General features: G+C 42.2%; 1 protein-coding gene across 2 annotated transcripts in view; it reads left to right on the top strand.

Moving 5' to 3' along the window:
- rsu1 (Ras suppressor protein 1) overlaps positions 1-22574 on the top strand; it is a 246657-nt gene that overhangs the window by 132801 nt on the left and 91282 nt on the right. For both annotated transcript variants that reach the window (XM_041183109.1, XM_041183110.1), the window contains exon 8: positions 16801-16933. In XM_041183109.1, coding sequence (XP_041039043.1) covers positions 16801-16933 — 133 coding nt within the window. The remainder of the gene's footprint in view (positions 1-16800; positions 16934-22574) is intronic.

Raw genomic sequence — 22574 nt, forward strand, 5'->3', positions numbered from 1 at the left:
AATACTCAAGAAGCTTGACACCATCCAGGACAAAGCAGCCCACTTGATTGGTACCACATCCACCAACATTCACTCCCTCCACCACTGATGCACAGTAGCAGCAGTATGTACCATGTGTAAGATGCAGTGCAGGAATTCACCAAGGCTCCTTACACAGCACCTTCCAAACCCATGACCTCTACCAGCTAGAAGGGCAGCAGATAGATGGGAACACCACCACCTGGAAGTTCCCCTCCAAGTCACTTACCATCCTGACCTGGAAATACATCACTGTTCCTTCACTGTCGCTGGGTCAAAATCCTGGAACTCCCTTCCTAACAGCACTGTGGGTGTACCTACACCACATGGGCTGCAGCGGTTCAAAAAAAGCAGCTCACCACCGCCTTTTCAAGGGCAACTAGGGATGGACAATACATGCTGGCCCAGCCAGCAAAGCCTGTATCTTGTGAATGAATTAAAAAAAAAACCTGAAGAAGGGCCATAAGGACTCAATGTTAACTGTTTTTCTCCACAAATGCTGCTAGACCTGCTGAGTTTTTCCAGCATTTTCTGTTTTTGTTGTTGTTACTTAGCTATTGGTTAAATCTGGTTACAGTAGACCCAGTGTAATTTATTGTAAATTCAGAGTTCTTTAGCACAACAAGGCAAATGGAGTGAAGACTTAGAGTTTGGTGAGGCGGAGTTTGTTTTCCTTTTCTATCTTTCTCACCCCCATAGGAATTAGTTCTTGCTTTACTTCAGGGAAAGGAGCTAGCTGTTTGGTGAGTATCTGGTAAGTGGTTAAGTTCTATTCTATCCCTAAGATTTAAAATTGATGGTAAAGTTAATAAAATAATAAATAAGTGAATAATATAATAAAATAATTATTTAAAACACATTAAGGATGGCAGGACAGGTGATGTATCAAAGCTGCAGCATGTGGAGCTCCTGGATAACATTGTGATCCAGTGCAAATATGCCTGCAGTAAGTGTTTGCAGCTTGAGGAACTTTGGCTCAGAGTAATTGAGCTGGAGGTTAAGCTGCAGACTGTGCGACATATCAGGGAGGGGGAAAGTTACCTGGATGCTTTATACCAGGAGGCAGTCACACCACTTAAGACAGGGTCTTTTGATTTGGTCAGTGGCCAGGGACAGGAGGGTGTGGCTGCGAGTGAGGCAGATAAGGGGACCTAGAGGGCAGGAGTGTGAGCCTCTGCAGTTGTCCAATAGATTTGAGGTTCTCTCAGCTTGTTTGGATGAGGGCAGGGGCTGCAGGGTGGGTGAACAAACTGACCATGGTGTCATGGTACAGGAAGCCATCCAAGTGGGGGGAGCATAAAGGAAGGTAGTGGTAATAGGGGACAGTATAGTAAGGGGGATTAACACTCTTCTCTGTAGCAAACAGCAAGAGTACAGTAGCCTGCCTTGTGCCAGGGTTAAGAACGACTGCTCAGGGCTGGAGAGGAACTTGCAGTGGTGGGGGTGGATCCAATGGTTGTGGTCCAAGTAGGTACCAATGTCATAGGTAGGATGAGGAAGGAGGCTCTGCTTAGCTAGTATTAGGAGCTTGGTACCAAATTTAAGAAGCAGAACCTCAAAAGTAATAATTTCTGAATTATTACCTGAGCCATGTGCAATTTGGCATGGGACAAATAAGTTTAGAGAAATGAATGTGTGGCTCAAAGACTGGTATGGGAGAAGTGGGTTCCGGTTTGTGGGGCATTGGCACCAGGGTTGGGGAAAGTGTGATTTGTACTGTTGGGATGGTCTATACCTGAATTGTGCTGGGGCTGGTGTCCTCATGAGCCATCTAGCTAGGGAATTAGAGATGATTTTAAATTGAATAGTGGGGGTAAGGGATCAAATTTGGGAAGATGTGGTAAACCAAAAAGTAGAGACAAGTCAAGAGAGATATGGGAAATGATAAACACACTATGACATGAAGGGACAGAGAGTACAAATCTGAGAGTAAATCAACAGATAAGGCTAGATGCTACAAAATGTGTCAGTTTATTGCCCAATATCTGGACAGATTCCTGCCATGGACAAAAAAAAACCCACTTAGCTTCTGCTTATATTTCAATGTTAGCATTTCTAATTCACAAGGATCTTGAATTTGAAGTATAAACAATGCTGAAGTTGAATTATAACTGGTCCCAATCTGGCTGCAGAGAAGTGCAATGTGGTATCTCCTTGGAGGCGAGAGAGAGTCTCCCACCATTTGGGTCTGACTTCAGATGAGGTATAACTCAATGTAAGTTTAAAAAGTTACCTGGAGGAAAGTTTATTTAAATGTATCAAGAGCTGTCACACTTCTCCCCAGTCTTGGCCTGGAATCGGTGTCAGGTATAATTATGCACTTACATTACTGAAGTGTTGGATAAAGTCATGCAATGTGCACATTAAAACTGGTATGAACTTCATTTTCTCTTTGTTAAAATGTCAAATTTGAGCCACTACTGTACATTAATTGTTTCAATAAAAATAATCTTCAGGGTAAATTTGAAAGCTGAGGGCAACTTTGTTTTCTTTAGATTAATATAACGGATGTTGGCACCATAACATTTGCTTTCATGAAATTGCATTACTTTGTCTTTGAATCTTGAAAGGGAGATCTTTACAAAAAGGAGGTAAATATAACAAGTGTGATAAGAAACTTAGATATAGGGTGCAACCTTTGTGCAGTGTACAAAAAAATGGACATAGAAAGATCTATTAGCATCTAAAAGCTGGTATGGTAGCATTTCAATTGTAAACACTTTTTCAGAACTGAGGTGAAACAAGACCAGTCCTGAAGTGAGCTAGAAATCAGCTATGATTAAATTGAATGATGATCAGATTTGAGGGGCTGAATGGCCGCCTTCTGTTCCTATATGAATCCAGCATACTTCTATACTGAACTAATAATTTTAGAATCATAGAATAGGATACTGTAGCACAGCAGGATGCCATTCGGTTTATCAAGTCTGCGCTGGTTCTTTAAAAGGGTAATCCAGTTAGTCCCACTTCCCCACTCTTTCCTCCTATCCCTGCAATATTTTCTCCTTCAAGTATTTATCCAGTTCCCTTTTGAGGACTACTATTGAATTATTGGCCAGAATTTTACACTCTCGGAGAGGGCACGCAGCTGACCTGAACCCGTGCAAGAAAATGTCGGGCGTGCGTCCCAAAGCCATCTCGCCATCGCACCATATTTGGGCGAATGCAGGTGTTGGAAGTGCACCTGCTGACAATCAAACAAGCAATTAAGCCCATTAAAAAGAGCTTTATATGAAATTTTAGGTGGCTTGTGCAATTTAGCGCTTGGCGCATGAGCCAGTAGCTCTTAAGATAACAGCAGCCCTGAACTTTTTTGCATCTGGTTCTATCCAAGGGTTAGTGGGTGATGTATGTGGTGTTTCCCAATCTGCTGCCCAGAGCTCTGTCAATCTGGTCACTGATGCTCTGTTCAGATGGGTCATGAACTTCATTCATTTCCAGACTGAAGAAGCCAGCCATGCAAAGTGAGCCAGAGGCTTCGCTGCAATTGCTGGGTTTATCCCACATCAGGGTTCAGACACATGGCCATAAAGATGCCAGCGGGTTAGTTGGGTGCCTTTGTCAAAAGAACGGGCTTCCTCTCCATCAACGTCCAGATTATTTGCGAGCACATCACAGATTTTGCAGCTCTGCGCCAGGTACCCGGGCAGCTCCCATGTTGTGCACATCCTGCAACACTTCTAGGTGCCAAGGCTCTTCTTCACTCCAGGTCGGTTGGAAGATTGGCTCCTGGGTGACAAAGGCTATCCCCTGAAAATGTGGTTCACAACACCACTCAGACACCCAAGGACACACGGAGGAGAGGTACAATTGAAGACATGCCTTTACAAAGGTAGTAATTGAGAGGACCATTGGCCTGCTCACAATGAGGTTCCGCTGCCTGGACCGATCAGGGGGAGCACTGCAATATCCTTCAGACGTGTCTTGCTTATTGTCATTGTGTGCTGCGCACTGTACAATCTGGTTCTGTCAAAGGGGAGACCCATTGGAGGATGAAGAGAGTGAGACATCTCCCCAGGCCACAGAGGACAACTCAACTGATGGTTCTGATGAGGAGCAGGAGGAGGGGTGAGGATGTGGCTGCCAAAATGATGACCCTTGTGGGCGGCAGGGAGACCACAGAGGCCTTGATTCTCCATTCTTTCAGCTAGCATCCAAGGCATGACTTGAGAGTGAGGGCAAGGATGATGCCTCCTTACTGGACATTCCTGATGAGGCCATCATGGAATCTGAAATCATGTTTGCACCTCTTCCTGTCTGACACAAGTCACTCCGATGCCCAACACCTACGAAAAACATGAAGTACGTTCAGGCCATGACAAAAAATCTTTATCTGGTGGTCATGTTGACACAATTTGAACTTAGAATGTGTATCAACTGAAGTTATGGCAACCGTGACAGCCCTTCTTGTGTTTATAATACCTTAAACTTGGTGCCCACCCTGCCCCCATCACTGGCAGTGGAGGCAGCCTCCTGACTGAGATGTCCTGCTGACCCTGAAGACCTTGGCAGATGTCGTCGTAGCCTCATCAAATGCCATGGGCACTGGCAGAGGGGTAGAGAAGGTGCTGCTTTTATCTGGAGTGCTCTGAGAGGAGCCTGCAGACGTGACATGCATCTCATCTGCCTGTATAAGGTTGGTTTGTACCTCCCTGCTTACCATTAATGGACGGGTATCAAACAGAGAGACTAAGCGCCTCAACCATCTCTCTCACTGGCAGTGACCTGCTGATGTCCCTGCCATTGTGTGGGTTTGCAGGTCTGAGCGCAACTCCAGAAACCCCTGATTCTGTTCCTGGAACTGCCTCTCCATGAATGTCATCATGCTGGTGAACACAGTGCTCACGCTCCGCATAGAGTCCTCCAAGACAGAGCCCATGGCTTGCAGACCCTCCAGGATCTCCACCAGATGTTCACGCGCATCCTGCTGGACATCCAGCATCTGCCACCTAATGGAAGACTCCAGAGCTCATCTGCCTCGGAGTCAGCATGGCCCTGGTCTCCAGCAGTCCTCCAACTGCCGGCGTCCTGGGCACTCTGCCTCCGCCAGCTCCTCATGTGAGTGTGATGTGCCCTCGACACCGTGCACCCGAATCTGATACAACGCACTATTCACTGACATTCTTGTGTTCAAGCTGGCACTTGGAACAGAAAGGTGATGTCATACGATTGCATCTGTCTGCAACCCCTCGGGTGTCAAGGAAGGGTCATGGGGTGTCTCCAGCATCCTGAGCATGGTGCATCTGAGAGAGGAATGGACTATGTCAATTGATTACATTGTAACAGAGTGACTATGCATGCATGACGGTTGCTTGTCACAATGGACAACTGCCTCGCTGAGGCACTGTGGATGAACAATGGGGAATTTGATTTGAACTTCTCATTGGAGATGCCATGATCCTTCATTTTCTTACACACTTCCCCAGCATCTCACCTGTCCACTGGACTCTTGCCTTCCTCCGAGGCCCCTGCCTCTCCAAGACCTGTACACCTAGCTCCATGCACACATTGCACATCTGGGGCATCCATCTCAAACCTGGAAAGCATCAACAGGTTAGGCACCCCACCACTTATTTGTGCACGCTCCAGTGCATTATGGCCCTTCCTCTCCTGTACGGACATAAGTGCAACCTCTACCTGCCACGCCATACCAGCCTTGCTCAGCTCCCATCCCTCTTCTCTACCCCCCCCCACAACAACACCCCAAGGACACCCAGGTTGAGGTACTGTCAGATTGGCACACCTCACTTCTATACACCCAAGGCCAGCAGACACATCTCCCAGCCTCGGCTGGCACAGGGAAAAGTATCATTTGGGCACATTCCATCTCTCACCCCTGAGTGCCATGAAAAATGGCCACCCTCCTAGACATCTATACAGAGTTTCATGCCAAGTTGGTACTCACTCTTGCGAAGTGCAGAAGCTCATTGAACCTTTTCCAGCACTGGATCCATGTGCAGTGCACAACATCATGCCTGCTCACCTGGGCAGTTGGGGGGGGTGGCGGGGGTTGCAGGGTGCCCACTAGCATTGCCCTCTGCCTGGCATGCCCAGTGGGTGCTGAGGCCATAACTTCTGCCTGGTTGAAAATCATATACTCTCTCATGGACAGCTCTGTGAGGGTTCTCACCAATTCCTGGCAGCCTTCAGGGAGCTGCCTGGGCTCTTTTAAAATGCCACTCTGGGGCACTGTTGGGCCACACTCCCACTCCCGCCAGCAGTTCTGAGCCAATGTCCAGGGCCAGCCAGCATGAAATCGCATCTAGGTTGCGATCATGATCAGGGGTGGATAGTGCATCTGCTTCCAGGCCCGCTAATCACGTGCACGATATGCGTAAAATTCAGGCCTTTATCTATTAGGCAGCATATTCCAAATTCTAACCATTCACTGCGTTTAAAAAAAAAACTTTTCCTCATGTCGTTTTTTGGTTCTTTTGCTAATTACCTTAAATCTGTGTCTTCCTGGTTATCTAACCTTCCGCATTGGATGCAGTTTTTCTTTATTTAGTCTTATCTAAACCCTTCATGATTTTTAACACTATTCTATCAAATCTCCTCTAAATCTCCCCTGCTTCAAGGATAACCGCCCAAGTTTCTCCAATCTGTCCACATAACTATAATCCCTCATCCCTGGAACCAACCCATTAAAACTCTTCTGTATCTTTCTAAAGCCTTCCTAATGAGTGGTGTCCAGTATTGGACAGAATATCCCAGCTGGTGCTGAACCAGTGTTTTATATACTCAAAGCATATTTTTTTTGTCTTTTCTACTCTATCCCTCTATCGGTAAAGCCTAAGATCTCATATACCTAAGCAACTGCATTGTTAACCTGCCCTACGCACCACCCACCACCCCCCCCCCCACCACTCCCCCTGTGCTTATCCCCCACCAACCCCAGTCTCCTCTTGTACCCCTGTTTAAAATTGTACCATTTAGCCTGTAATGTCCTGATTCATTCTTACTCCCACAATAGTATCCCATTATGGATAATGTCAACCAGAGGTAGCTTTTAAGTGAAGAGGAAGAATCAAAAACAGATCTTCATGGTAAACTTTTTAATTTTGTTTTTATAAAGGCAATGCTTTCATTGTGTACTTTTATGCTCTTTGTGCTATATAGAACGCTGCGGAAGAATAATGCCAAACTGCAACATACATTCAATCAATACATCATCCAAGTATTCAGTGTATGGACAAACAAACTAAATTGAACTGAAAATATCCAAAATAAAATGACCGATTTGATGATATAAGGCTGAAAGCAAAAGGTAAAATTCCCTAGATTGCTTAATATGAACAATAAATTACTAATTCTGCACAGGCTGGAACTATAGGCAGCAAATCCCTCCTAGTGAGCTTTTATATATTGAAGCCTCACAAAAAAATTAGTGTGTGCATTGAAAGCATGGCCAAAATAATTGAATTTGTAGCTATCTTTTTTAAAGTTTTGTGAGAACATGGTTAATTTAATGTGTTGGACACTGTGTACAGGAATTTTGTACAGTAGCTGCTTCCACTAATCACTTTGGCTATGCGAGGTGAAACCTTTTTGAATGACACTTGATCTTTTCTAGCCATAAAGTCTATTTCGGTTGGAGGGTTGTAGCTAATCACTATGCGGCCTACTTTCCCTTGTGGTCTGTTGCTGAAGATTGTACAGTGAACAGGAAATGCTCGTGTTTTAGATCTATCCAGCGTAGCTTTAGAATTGAGCAGTTTTAGCTTATTAGATTGCTTTTGTCATATTGCTTAATCCCGTTGCCTGCTGTTTGATCCTAGTTAGAATGCTAAAGCTGGTTGAGTCGCAGATGAGGGAGATGGGTGTGAATTCCCTGACTGGAAGCACTGGAGCATACAACAGCTAAGGCTATCGCTTCTATCTGACAGAAAGGTGGAACGCTTCCTGCATGTGTTATTGAATAATAGAATATGCCAAGAAAAGAAATCAGAAAAGTTGTGAGGCAACAGGCATTTTATTGATTAATTGTCAAGGAATGACACTATTTACTGTCTATCTTTAATATAGTGCTCTTTATAAAGTGATAATGCCATACAAAAAACCTATATTGTAGCACAATAATATGATAATATAACAATATGGTGGTCAATTCTCCAAGCCTAATGAGATTATAGTATGCTTTTCTTTCCACCACATCACACTGTTGTCTACAGATGGACAGAAAAGCTTTACCAACCAGAAGGATTTTGAGTCGATGATAGTTTGTTGCTCTCAGCAAGGGCAGTGTTTGGGGTGCTACAAATGACTTCAGCACCCCTAGTTAGGAGAAGGAAAACCTGCCAGGGTTACAATCCTGTTGAAACTAAGCATTTGTGGACGTTGAAAGGACAGAATTAGGCTTGGCTGTCATGCCACCTGCAGCTTCTTGTTGCATGCATTCTGAATGGCTATACATGGTGAAACTTTGGGGACCTTGATGTATCTGAGCTACATTGCACAACATAAAGGCAACTGATGTAATCCATGCTAATGGTATCGGCTCGCAATGCATGGGTTTTATGCAGTTTTCTACAATCTAAGAGTACATTTGCAATGACCTGCTGTGGCTGGTGGACAGATAAATGTTTACTACTGCATTGGCAAGACCACCGGTTTTTGGCTGAACCTGCCAAATTTACATTCTGGTAGTAGCTAGTTGGATGAAGCCTGAACTTCAGGGATTGGTGCAAATAACCTCAGAATATGAAGCTTCTAATGAAACTTATTTGTAGAACTTGGCAAATCAACTATGTATGCGAATTTAAAATGTGTTTAGGTAGCTATCTTCAGCTAGAACCATCTGTGCTGTTGAAGTTAGGTGACACCAGCTGATTCTCAACATTTTATGAAATAGACTATTAACAGATCCCAGTCTTTGTTCTATTAAGGTAACAGTAAAGTGGGTTATTAATTGAGCAGATGACAAGGGGGCAAAAGGCTCAGATATTTTCTAATCTACTATATGGAGGGAATGTTTCCCTCACCCACATCATCCTTTTTTGCAGTCAGGTGCTCTTCCAACCCACTGTCCATTCTTTTTTTCCCTTCTCGTAATTAATTCAGACTTCACTTTCAATCATTTTTACTTTTAAATCAGCTGAAGATATTTAATATGATAACATGTTTAAATGTTGCCTCAGTTTATAATGTTAAACTATAATCAGTATTGAAAATAATGTGCATGTGCCTCAACAGCTCTATCAGCGCTTCCAATGCTGTGGATGGTTCCTGCCTGCTGGTGTAGCGTAGGTACTGCCACAGTGTGGTCTTGAGTTTATAGCTCTTCACACCACTCTCTTATTGGAAGGAGTGACAGTTCAGCATATTCATTCTTCTCTACTATTACTTATGGAGTACATTCTGTTATTCATCTGTATTTATGTTTATCACTACATTCAATCATTATAAAATAGAATGGCAGTAGAAGAGTCTGGGCGGAATCGTCCACTCCCGTTGGTGTCTGGCGTCATGGCAGGCGTGTGCAGACAATTTGGCGGGAAGGGCAAAGATCAGTTCCACGCCGTCGTAAAACCAGTTTGTGATTGTCTGCTCCAGTTGTCAATGGAGGATTGCCTTTTCCCACCAACAGATGTTGGGAACATCATTTTAATACATATGCATATCATTATAAGCCCTGCTCCCTGGAATCATCTCCCCATGTTAGATCATCCGAGCATGCCGACTTGTTTCATAACTGTACGTGGACAATGTGCACTTCACAAGGTTTGTTTGCCTACCTTTCTTCGGGCAGCATTTGCGGCCATTAGCACCAGGCTTTGTAGGCTGCGCTGCATCACTACCAGACCAGCTGTACGGCGGTGGTGCTTTTTCAACGGCTGCAGAGTCTTGCGCTTGCTTGGGGAAGGGGGAGAAGTGGTCTCAGGCAAGGGAAGAAGCTGCAAGATAAGAGCTGTACTGTGGATGGAGGGTATCTCAAGGTGTATGTGGGGCACAAGTTGATCTATACAAGTGGCCTCAAGATGGTGAGGGCTGAGGGGACAGTCTCCAGAGTAAATGGGGCCAGATGGATATGTGAGGGTGTGAGAGAAAGTGAGTGGTAATGTCCCTTGACATGGCAGTGAGTGAGATACCGGTGAATGTGTGGTGGCCTTGAGTGTAAGAGTTTAGAGTGAATGAGATGGCTGTCTTACCCTGGCAGCATGGATGTGATCACTCATCTGTTTTCTGCACTGGATGGCCGACCACTTGTGTACAGCATTGGCACTAACCACCTCTGCCGCCATCTCCCAAGCTGGAGTGGTGAGACTGATGTACCTCTTGCAGCCAGAGTGGGGGTAGAGGACATCGCGGTAGTCCTCCACATTGTCCAGAAGGTGACCCAGGAATGCGTCACTGAATCAGGGGCTGCACTCTTCTTGGACTTTGGGGCCATGTCTTCACAAGTGCCCTCCTGGGCTGCAAGCATTGAGAAGTATGTGCGCTGTTGCAGTTTAAATATGACGCCCTGCGTGAGGAAGCAACGAGGTAACGGTGTGGTGGGCAAATCAGAGGCCACTCACCAGCGAGATGACATGTTTCCTGTGACTGCATAATTAATGAGGCGGGAATAAGATGATGCAGTGTGAAAAGCCACCACTGCGGCCAGCCCTTTTTCCCGCCCACTACTGCACTTAGTGCAAATGTGGGAGGATTCTGCCTCTGTGTTTTAGCTTAAGTAAAATACAGGTTTATTAGCTGCTATAGCATTGCTTGAAAATGGTCTCACTTCATGTCTATATTGGCCTGGCAAGTTTGATTTTTGACTGAGACCTTAAGAAAATGGTTGGATGGACTTAGCCCCAAAAAGAAAAAAAAATATGATTGCAGTTGGCCTCAAAGTGCATTGCATGTAGGATAAAACCTTTAATGTGAAAAATCAGAGAATTAGTGTCATGGAAATTACGCACTACTAACAACACAGAAACAGACCATTTGCTCCAACAGAGAGAGGATTTTTTTTTTTTTGTTCTTTCATGGTATGTAGACGTCGCCTGGCAAGGCCTGCATTTGTTGCCCATCCCTAATTGTCCTTGAACTGAGTAAGTTGCTAGGCCATTTCGGAGGGCAGTTAAAACATTGCTGTGCATCTGGAGCCACATGTAGGCCATGCCAGGTAAGGATGGCAGAATTCCTTCTCTAAAAGACATTGGTGAACCAGATGGGTTTTTGCACAGTCGGTGATGGAGACTAGCTTGTCATTTCCAGATTTTATAAGTTGAATTCAAACTCCACCAGTTGCCTTGGTGGGATTTGAACCCTACAGAGCATCAACCTGGGATGCTGGATTACTAGTCTAGTGACATTACCACTACGCCACCATTCCCCAATGTTTGTTGCAAGTGAGCCTTCTCTTGCCCTCATTTTCCCAATCCTATCAACATATCCTCTTATTCTTTCACTGTCATGTATTTATTTAGCTTTCTTTTACATGTATCAATGTTAGTCACCTGAAATACTCCTTATGGTTCAGAATTCCAGGTGCTAAATACTCACTAGGTAAAGAAATTTTTCCCGAATTCCACATTGGATTATCAGTGACTATCTTAGATTTATGTGCCCTAATTCTGATCTCTCCTGCAATTGGAAACACATTCTTTCAGGTCTACCCTATCAAATTCTTTCATATTTTTTTAGATCTCCATCAAGGCAGTCTTCAGCTTTTGTTTTTCTGGAGCAAAGTTCCCCAGTGTTATAGTGTGGCCTAGTCGCCTGTTTGTAATAGAGTTGATCTGCAGACAACTTTCTAAGTGGAAATATTAGTTTTATTTACAATACAGCCAGCAGCAACTACACGTGTGTGTTCAACTCCATCTCTATCTCTACACTGACTCTGGAGATAGCCCGCTCTGCTTACACATTGGTTTACACTGATCATGTGATCTTGCATCACAGTACTAACCTTAAAGGTACAGTCCAACATTTAACAAAACCCTAATTACTACATTCCTCCTCCTTTAAGTTTGCTGTACATATTGTATTTATAAGAATATTTATCTCATGACATAATATTAACACAGGTCATGAAATTTACATGTTCAGTCTTTCAGGTGTTTTCCTGATTCGTGTAGAATGTCACAGCTCCACGACTTCAGATTCTTTTTCAGGAACCACATTCTCTGGAACTGTATGAACATCAGTCACCTTGCAGTTCAGTGTTTTCTACTCTGTAGAGACATCAGACATGTCAGTCCTTGGTTGAGCATCTTCAACAGAAAACACTGGTTCAATAATGGTTCTAGGTGGAACCATATCTTGTTGTGGTATCTCTGTTGTTCTTAAATGGTCCATGTGCTTACGGGTGATCCAGCCTTCCACTTCCATGTGGTATGAGAATGGTCTGAACTTACTTTACCAGGTAACCACTTTGGTCCTCCGCTGACATTCTTTACATATACTGCTTCTCCAATAGTAAATTGTCTTTCATGGCTCTGCAAGTCATGTGCAGCTTTTTGGTTTCCTTGACACTTCTCCACCTTTCCCTCCAAGTTTGGAAATATTAGGCTCAGTCTTGTCCTAAGACAGAGGCAGTAGTGGGAAGGTGTTGCTCCCGATGTCATGTGGGGGTTTTTTTCTGTAGTGAATAAGAAAGCGCATAAGCCTGATCTTCAGCGAATCACCTGTTAACTTCATATTTGTCTGCAGCATCTAGAATTCTTTCCAGAGAAGGCCTTGGAAGTACTTGTACCTATTTGATTTTATTTTCAGCATCATTATCCAGCAAACCATTGTGAGGAACTGGAATAATATCAGAGTAGGCATAGTTCGATAATTTGTTTATTGTCTGCTTCGAGTGTTTATAGGTGCTACCAGCCACCATTTTATTGTCTTTTCGGAACCTTCTTCCTTTTTGTCTTCTTTCTACCAGAGTTAAGTCCTGTCCTTCATTTTGACTTCGCTGTCGGCCAGACTTCTCTCAGGTGAAATCTGAACTTGTCTTAGTTCAGTAGCTGAGTCTCCCAAAACTACTTTGTCTGCTTGCCTCTTGGAAAGCTCTCTGATTTTTGTTTTCAAAGCCTCTTTGGCCTCATTTAGCTGATTCTTCAGCTCTTCTGTCTTGTTTTTGTATTTGTTGGCTGCTTCCTGGAAACTTGAACATTGCTGTGTCTTCTCTGCCAACTGGTTCTTCAGTTTGCTCAGAGAGGTGATGAATTCTTGGTTTCTTTTCGTACTTTTCCAGAGACACAAACTTTGACCTGAGAGAATTTTGTCATGTGTGAAGGTCTTTCAACAGGTTTTCAATTTCCTTGTGAATGTTTCTCACTTTGTCTTGAACTCTGTCATTCAGCAGGGTCTCCTTCTTCAGGTTGTTGAGTCCTTACACACTCCTTTTTCATCCTGTTGTGGTCGTTGGACTCTCCAGGCTCTTTCTGCCACACTTTGCCTTGTTCCTTTTTCAAGGTATGAACTCTTCCTGCTTCCTTTTGAAATCTCACTGGCCAATCAAGGTTAATTTCCCTTCACCAGTTTCGCCCTGGAAGGCTTGGTCCTCTGCCTCTCAATACCATCATGAGTAGTTGTGCCGATTGGTTTCTATAATGGACAGTTACTCTGCTGATACCTTTTACTTGGATTTCTTCACCTCTGTATGCTTTCAACTTGGCAGATGTTTGTTCTGAATTTAATTGATGTTCACCATTATTTAAATATCTGAAAGTGTGTTCTCCAATTTCAGTAGTGGAGGCTTCCATGTCTACTTCCATTTTTAATGGTTTGCCATTCACTCGTACTATGACAAATATTGGCTCTGTCTTCCCAACTTTCATGTTAAACAGTAAATAAATGTCAGAATTTGTTGTTTCACAACTACATCTACACTGTAGATTTCATTGGGTTTCTTCTGTTGTTGCAAACCTGTTTAAATCTCACTTTCCACTGTCTCATTATATTTCCACTTCTGTGACAAAAGTAACATTCTACTGCCAATCACTAAAAGACTGATAGTTTCTACATCGATTTAAAGTTGTTCTTCGATTTAGCTGCTAAATTATTTCTTATTTTTTGGTTAATGGGCGTTGTTTCCTGCTTTGTGGTGTAGTCTCCCTTTTTCGGTCCTCTTTCGGCTGACCGCTCCCGCCCGATTTGTTGCCGTCGTTTTGCGCCCCTTGTCTCGCTTGTGAATCTTTTACAGTGCTTCCCATGGCCAGTGCGATTTCTAACACTGCCTTAAAGTCCAGGTTCACTTCAGCCAGCAATCTTCTCTGAATAGTGTCTTTTTTCACGCCATACACTAAATGATCTCTGACCCTGTCGTTTAGAGCCTCTTGCAATGTTCTGTTAATTGCTTAAAATGCGCCACATAGCTAGCAATTGTCTCACCCGGGGCCCTATTTCGCGAATTGAACCGGAATCTTTGCATCGTGACTGCAGGCATGGGTTGAAAATGTCCCTTCACGAGGTCCACTAATTATGCAAAATTATTCAAATCTGGGGCACTGGGCGCCATCAAACCTTGAATCAAACTGTAGGTTTTGCTCCCACAAGTGCTCAAGAGGATCTCTCTCCTCTTTCCCCCATAATTTTGTTTGCTTAAAAGAAGAACATGAGGCATACTGTATACTGAGACCAACCGTCTGTGGCTGACTCAAAGGGAATGATTCCACCAAACTCTGGCATTTTGGGTGAGCATATGTTCTGTTATTTTAAATGGACGTTGATACGATCACTGGGCGAGGTACAGTAACGATTCCGATTTATCCTGGTTGCCAGTTTGTTATAGTGTGGCCTTGTCACCTCTTTGTAATAGAGGTGATCGGCAGACAACTTTCTAAGTGGAAACATTAGGTTTATTTACAATACAGACAGCATCAACTACACATTCCATCTCTATCTCTACACTGACTGTGGAGGTAGCCTGTGCTGCTAATGCACTGGATTACATAGATCACGTGATCTTGCATCACAGGACTATTCTTAAAGGTACAGTCCAACATTTAACAAAATCATAATTCCTACATCCAGCCTGTTCAATCTTTCCTGATGGGTATAATCCCACAGTTCTTGAATAATCCTAGTCAATATCTTTTTTAACTTTCTTCAGTTCCTTCTATATTTTTTCATAATTTTGAAATCCGAACAGTACACAGCTGAATCTGAATGGGTTTCTATACAAGCTTAACATTGAATCGAAAAAAAATGAAACTATCCCCCTAGAAATAAGCCCCAGTGCTTCGATTTCTTATTTTAAAAAATATGGCCTGCATCACTAATTTTTGTTCTACTTTGTATTCTGTATTTCTAGATTCCAGAGCTTCTCTATGCCATTTAGACACTTATTTTCAAAGGAATTTGCGAACTCCTTATTCTTCCTACCAAAACATAACACCTCTCACTTGTCTATATTGAAGGTCATTTGCCCATTATGCAAATTTGTTAGTTTTCCTGTGTTTGGTCACCGTCATCCTTCTGTATTAACTATGCCCCCCAATTTGGTTTCATTCTCCATTTTGAAATTGTACTTTAGGTTCCCTAGTACAAATCTTTTATATCTAAATTATGGGTGAGAGAATGAATGCTGTGTGAGGGTCAAATTTTCTCTTAAATAATGGCAATTATTTACTTACTTGTGGTATTGTGGACAAATAAATGTTATGAATCTGCTAAATGAATTTGAAACCTGTTCCTACCATGCAAAGGCAAAAATATTTCAGCAGTCTAATTCAATAAGGTGAATAAACATTTTAAACTGAGCAATGCTTATTGTATGCCAAACAACACAACTGTGATATGTTGCAATCTCGCAACAAATCCCTTCCTCTGCTAAAATTAATTTTCCTACCTATTTCTTCTAACTTATCAAGTTAACTAACAATACATGGTTGGCTCCATTTATCTTTCAGCATAACCTTACCTTGAGATGCTATTTTACCGACTGCATGTCATCATTATCATGAATTCTTGTTTTAGATTTTTTTAAGGAATGGGATCTATGTGGGGGCCGAAATTGTTATACTTTGAAAATAACAATGTTTTCAATTTGGGAGGGATTTTAATATTTTCCATTCACAAGCAAGCACTAATTTATGATGATTTTTGCTAGACAAGGGTATAAATGGATATGGAACCAAAAGAAGTGCATGACGTTAAGGTACAGATCAGCCATGATATCATTGAATGGTGGAACATGCTCGAGAGGCTTACCGGCCTACTCATGTTCCAAATATATTACAAAAGCAGCAAATAGGAAAAGGCTAGAAGTAAGAATTAGTTTATTTGACCATTTCATGACTGAAGCACAACATTTGCAATAACGAATGCATGCCTTTTTGCCCTCTTCGGAAGATGTGAGAAGTTTATTGATTTAAGGTGCCTGTTTTAAAGCTACAAGCTATTCTGCTTAAAGGTTAGCAAGTTGAGTGCTTAATATACTCACTATACATGTAACAATTTTTAAATATGTTTTTTCAGCTTGTAGTGATTATGGTGTTTTACTCTACAAGTTTGTATTGATTTTTATCTTAAAATTCCTTCAGTTCAGATTCCTAAATATCCACATGGGGGGCTCTAAATGAGAATCCTTCGTCTGTCTGGTCTCAGATGCATAAATGACACACTGTGCAATTTAGGAGTAGTAAAGCATTTGAAATGACAACAATAATTACGGCAAAAAACATGGAAAAGGAATGTGACTACTATTCCATTGACAGTTTCTGATATCCAGTCCTATTCAGTTGGATCTAAAGTAGATAATTGATTTCAGTTGGTTAAGTTAAGAACAATTTCTGGGTTTTTTTTGTATTTGTTGCTTAAATTATTTTTTCACCATTTAAAATACATTGTTTTTTGCAGGTAATTTAGATCTTACTGGTCCAAAACAAGTCTTCAAAGCAGAAAATAATCCTTGGGTTACACCAATTGCTGACCAATTTCAACTAGGTGTATCCCATGTCTTTGAATATATTCGTTCTGAAACCTACAAATAGTAAGTAGAATGATTGGAACTAACTTGATTTAAAGCTTGACTAGTTGATTCTTGCACATTGCTTGTGGATAAATCTGGTACTCAGAATATTTTAATAATGATCTATGTAGTACCTTTAACTTCCCAACAACACTGTGGGTGTATCTACACCACATGGACTGCAGCAGTTCAAGAAGGCAGCTCACCACCACCACCTTCTCAAGGGCAAATAGGGATGCGTAATAAATGCTAGCCGAGCCAGCAAAGCCCACACCCCGTAAATGAATTTTTAAAAAAATTATTATGCTGTCCCTATAAATTAGCTTTTAGAAAAATAATTTTTCACCATATGGCTTACAAGCCTTATTATTCTTATACTGAAGCTAATGATTTCCTGATTTTTTTTCTGTTGCTTCAAAATATTTTTCACTTTTTTAAAAGGGATAAATTTATATTTACCACTAATGACTTGTATTTTAAATTTGTGTACTTACCCCTTAGTAAGAAATTGTTAATTAAAATCTTTCAAGTTTACATTCAATTAATTAATATGTGCACTTTTGCTTAAAAAAAAGAAGCGGGTGAATGACAAAGTCCTAGTTCTAGGTCATGCCCTTCTGGGGTTATGCCAGGAGACAAAAAGAAAGTGGGGATGTACTCTGCTTTCATTAATGCCATTTCTCTTTGTTATAAATACAGCCAGCTTAGAAAAAAAAAGGAAAGACATGCATTTATCTAGCTTCTTTCACAACAACTGGATGTCCCAAAGTACTTTACAGCCAATGAAGCACTTGTGAAGTGTAACCACCATTGTTTATAGGAAACGCAGCAGCCAATTTGCACACAGCTAACTCGCAGAAACAGCAATGTGATAATGATCATTTAATCTGTTCTTGTGATGTTGTTTCAAGGATAAATATTGGCCAGAACGCCGGATATACCTCTTCGAAATAGTGCCATGGGTTCTTTTACATCCACCCTAGAGGCCAGAGGGGTCTCGGTTTAATACCTCATCTGAAAGATGGCACCTCTGACAGTGCAGCACTCCCTCAATGTTGCGCTGGTGTGACAGCTGTGATTATTGTGCTCAAGCCCTGGAGTGGGACTTGCCTGTGACTCAGACACAAAGTGCAACCAACTAAGCTGTCAGTTTACAGTGAATTATCTGAGAAGGTTGTAAATGTTGACGAGGGTTTTTTGGGCTGCAGACTAAGGGAAGGGAAGAGAGCGCAGAGGAGTGGTCTCAATGGGGTGGGCAGATTAATGGATAAAACAGATTTTGCCGGTTTCCCTTTATTTAATGTTTCTTTTCAGTGGTCCATGAGAAACTATTGTGGCAGATGGGGTGGCCTATTGCTGGTGTGAATGGCGACAATGTTTTTGTGGGGTGGAAAATTGGGGAGAAAGGTTTGTGCTCTATTTGTGATAATTAAGATAGTATATTATTTAGGAAAAAATACAGCTTCCACAGAACTAATCAAAGGATAAAATATTCAGGCCCCTCACTGCAGAAACTATAAAAATCAGTTTCATATATGTAGATAGATTCTGCATGGAACTGTAATTATCCAGACTGGGTTGAAATGCTAACAACCTTTGAGCTTATTAATGTAAATGCGATGAAATACAAGAGGGTGAGGGGGATGGAGAATAATTTTTATTTTTCTAATTGCTGTGATATTTAACCTTGAGCATTAGCATGTAATAGCAGATCAGTTAGAGGCTTGGCAATGGTTTGCACTTCTGAAGAAATGCTGCAATTGCAACATTGCAGCTGATAAAACTGCTTCATTATCTAAAATTACTTTCATAGTTAGTTGTAATGTTAATGAATTTAGGATTGATAATGCTGCAGGATCTGAGGCCACTTTCCCTAGCATTTAATGAATTGGAAGAAATAACTTTGATTTTAGAAGTAGAGAAGCTGTTGGAAAGCATTCTATGCATGTGATATATGATCACTTAGAGAGTTGGTAGGTATCCAACCTCACTAACTTGACTGAATTCTTTGAGGAAGTAACATAAATGTTTGAATGAAGATGGTCCAGTTGAAGTATCTTGACTTCTATAATTTGTTTGATAAAGTACTTTATGAGCAGCCATTCAAACTCAGATTACAGGATAGATTTTTTGTTTTTTTTATTCATTCAGGAGATGTGGGCTTTGCTGGCTGGACCAGCATTTGTTGCCATCCCTAATTGCCATTGAGAAGGTGGTGGCCTTCTTGAACAGCTGCAGTTCATGTGGTGTAGGTACACCCACAGTGCTGTTAGGAAGGGAGTTCCAGGATTTTGACCCATGTTTGCCCCATGTAGATGTTAATTAAGTGATTATTTAGTTGAAATTACAAAAGAAGATGGTTACTATGGAAGTGAATTTGATTGAGGCCTGGTTAAAATAAGGTTTTTTTGGAGGTTTAGCAATGCTGTTGATGTTCAAGCATTTTCATTAATGACTATTGGATCTTCTGTGACACTGCACAAGGTAAATCAAAGATTGTGGTCTTCTCCTAGCTCTTCCTCTTTTGTCTTTGTGTTACCCATTCTCACCATTATCTCTCTGTCTTGCTAGCAGAGGCTGCATTTTGGTACCATCTGTAAGAAAACATGTGGCCCGCAGTGGTTTCTTTCACATTCCCTTACTCCATTATATTCAACTTCCCACTACTGCCTCTGTCTGTTCCCCCTTGAACTATCTGCTGTTCAACCACTGTACTTGCCCCTCCCTTCATTCCATTTTCATCTCAACTTTTAATCCTCCATCTGCACTATTTCCACCCCCTTCCACCCCATGAATGGGGTGCTAAGAGGCCAAAGTCTTCCTCCTCTTCAATCTGTTTCCTTTATCTCATTCCCTTTTAACTGTTTTCTTCAAGGAAGCTTTGGTAGGGAATAGTGAAGCTCTGGAGAGAGTGCAGGTGGAAATACCAAATCTTAGAATTCTTAACTATGAGATTAGGTGTGAAGAATAGCGGTATTTACTAGAGGGAAAAACAGATTTAGCGGGGATACCTTAAAGTTTTTAGTGAAGGCATTGGATACAGTTTGATAAGTTTTTTTTGAATTAGATAAGAATAGATGGTCATGCAAATAAAATTTGCAGGCAAAGACTAAAGTTAGATGTCAGGATGTATTTCTGTCCAGAGAGATGTCACTCGGGTATAGGCTGAAAAGACAGTTTTTAGGGGATCAATGCAGCCCTATTAAAGAGGATTTGGCAAATTTCTGAGAGAAGACAATTCCAGTTATAGGAGGTAATTTGCCCTTGTTGCCTTCCCCCTGACCAGTGAGCAAATTATTAGTGAACAGGTTTTGTTTCAGTGATGACTCTTGCCAATCAGCAAAGTGATGGAAGTTGAGAAGATGAGGTTTTGACTTTTTATTTTGTGGATAGGACATCCTGAGTTATAGGCAGTTATGGTCTTCTGGAGCTTGATCACCTTAAGTTGGAGTCTTTCTTGAATTGGCCACAGTTTTTTTTTTGTTATCTTCCCCCCGGAGAAGAAAACAAACATTATTAGGGGTCTTGTGGTTGATATGCATGGTTGTGCTGTCCAGTGCAAGGGCTGATGGTCCTTTGATGCCCTTTTCATTTGTTTTTTTCTTTGAATCTGTTAGACAGTCAAGGGAATACTATTCTCCTTGACAGTCTGGAATGTTTTTGTAATGGATAAATGTGTCGTTTATGCGTTTCCCTATTGCATAAATCAAGTTTAGCTACTATAGTGGGTAACAAATAATGTGACCATATTAACATACTCAGCTTCAAAAGGTTCCTTTTGTTCTATTTTTATGGCATTTTGGATGCGTGTGAGTCAGCTGGTAGCAAATTTGAGTTGAAATAACTATTTTGATAGCAACACGGGAATATATGGTTGGCTGATCACAAAGTTCAGAATATATGGTACCCTCTTGTACTCTGTCACTCAATCACAGTTGCAAAAGAACTGTTCTGCTCCCTCTTGAATTTGTTGACCCAATCAATCTAGTTTCCTTGGACAATTTGATCCAAAAATTCATCACCCTTTGCGAAATAGTTAAATCAACATTAACTATTCATTTCTCTCTCTCTCTCTCTCTCTTCCCCAAGCACCCCCCCACCCACCCCACCCTTTCCCTGCCATTCCCACACACCCCTCTCTGTTTATGTGCCTTCAATTAGAATTTGAGATTATGTCAAACAATTTATTAGGGTTCAGCTTATTTCAGATTCTTGAGCAGCTTGAACTGAGGCGCGAACAGGCTCCAAGTTTTAGTTATTCTTAATAGTTTATCCATAGTAGAATTTTAATTGTGGTTCTCTGTGCTTGGCTCAGCTGATAGCGCTCCCACCTCTGAGTCACAAGGTTGCGGGTTCAGGCTTGAACACAAAATCCAGGCCTTTTTTTTATTCTTAGGTTGTGTGTGTTGCTGGCAAGGCCTTAATTTATTGTCTATCTCCAGTGCACAATGTTCAGCACCATTTGCAACTGATATTGAAGCAGTCCATGTCCAAATGCAGCAAGACCTGGACAGCATCCAGGCTTGGGCTGACAAGTGGCAAGTAACATTCGCACTGCACAAGTGCCAGGCAATGGCCATCTCCAACAAGAGAGAATCTATCCATCACCCCTTGATATTCAATGGCATTACCATTGCTGAATTCCCCACTATCAATGTCGGGGGAGGCGAGGTTACCATTGACCAGAAACTGAACTGGACTAGCCATATAAACACTGTAGCTACAAGAGCAGGTCAGAGGCTAGGAATCCTGTGATTAGTAACTCACCTCCTGACTCCCCAAAGCCATCCACCATCTACGAGGCACAAGTCAGGAGTGTGATGGAATACTCCTCACTTGCCTGGATGGGTGCAACCCCAACAGCACACAAGAAGCTTGACACCATCCAGGTCAAAGCAGCCCACTTGATTGGCACCAAGTCCACAAACATTTGTTCCCTCCAACACTGAAGCACAGTAGCAGTGTGTACCATCCACAAGATGCACTACAGAAACTCATCAAGGCTCCTTAGACAGTACCATCCAAGCCCATGACAATTGCCACCTAGAAGGACGAGGACAGCAGATGCATGGGAACACCAACACCTGGAAGTTCCCCTCCAAGCCATTCACCATCCTGACTTAGAAATATATCACCGTTCCTTCACTGTCACTGGGTGAAAATCCTGGAACTCTCTCCCTAACAGCACTGTGGGTGTACCTACACCACATGGACTACAGCAGTTCAAGAAGGCAGCTCACCACCACCTTAAGGGCAGTTTGGGATGGGCAATAAATGCTGGCCTGTTCTGCGAAGCCCGCATTCCTTGAATGAATAAAAAATAATTGTCCTTGAGTTGCCTTCTTGAATCTCTGTACTCCATCTGGTGTAGGGCCCCCACAGCTGTTACAGTGGGCATTCCAGGATTTTGATCCAGCAAAAAAACTTGCAGGTGGTGTTACCATGGGCAGAATTTCTGGCTCATTGGGCGGTTGTGCGCCCGACCCGAACGCGCGTAAAATGACGCGTGGTATTTCAGTCAGCGTGGGATTCTGCAGTGCGCCTGCTGACAATTAAACGGCCTGTTAAGGCCCATAATCAATTAATTGATTGGAATTTTTCGCTGCCCGTCCAACCGGTTGGCAGGCAGGGGAAAGACCAAGTGACCTTTGCATTTTTGGCG

The sequence above is a fragment of the Carcharodon carcharias genome, chromosome 3 (assembly GCF_017639515.1).
Source record: "Carcharodon carcharias isolate sCarCar2 chromosome 3, sCarCar2.pri, whole genome shotgun sequence".
Lineage (NCBI taxonomy): Eukaryota > Metazoa > Chordata > Chondrichthyes > Lamniformes > Lamnidae > Carcharodon > Carcharodon carcharias.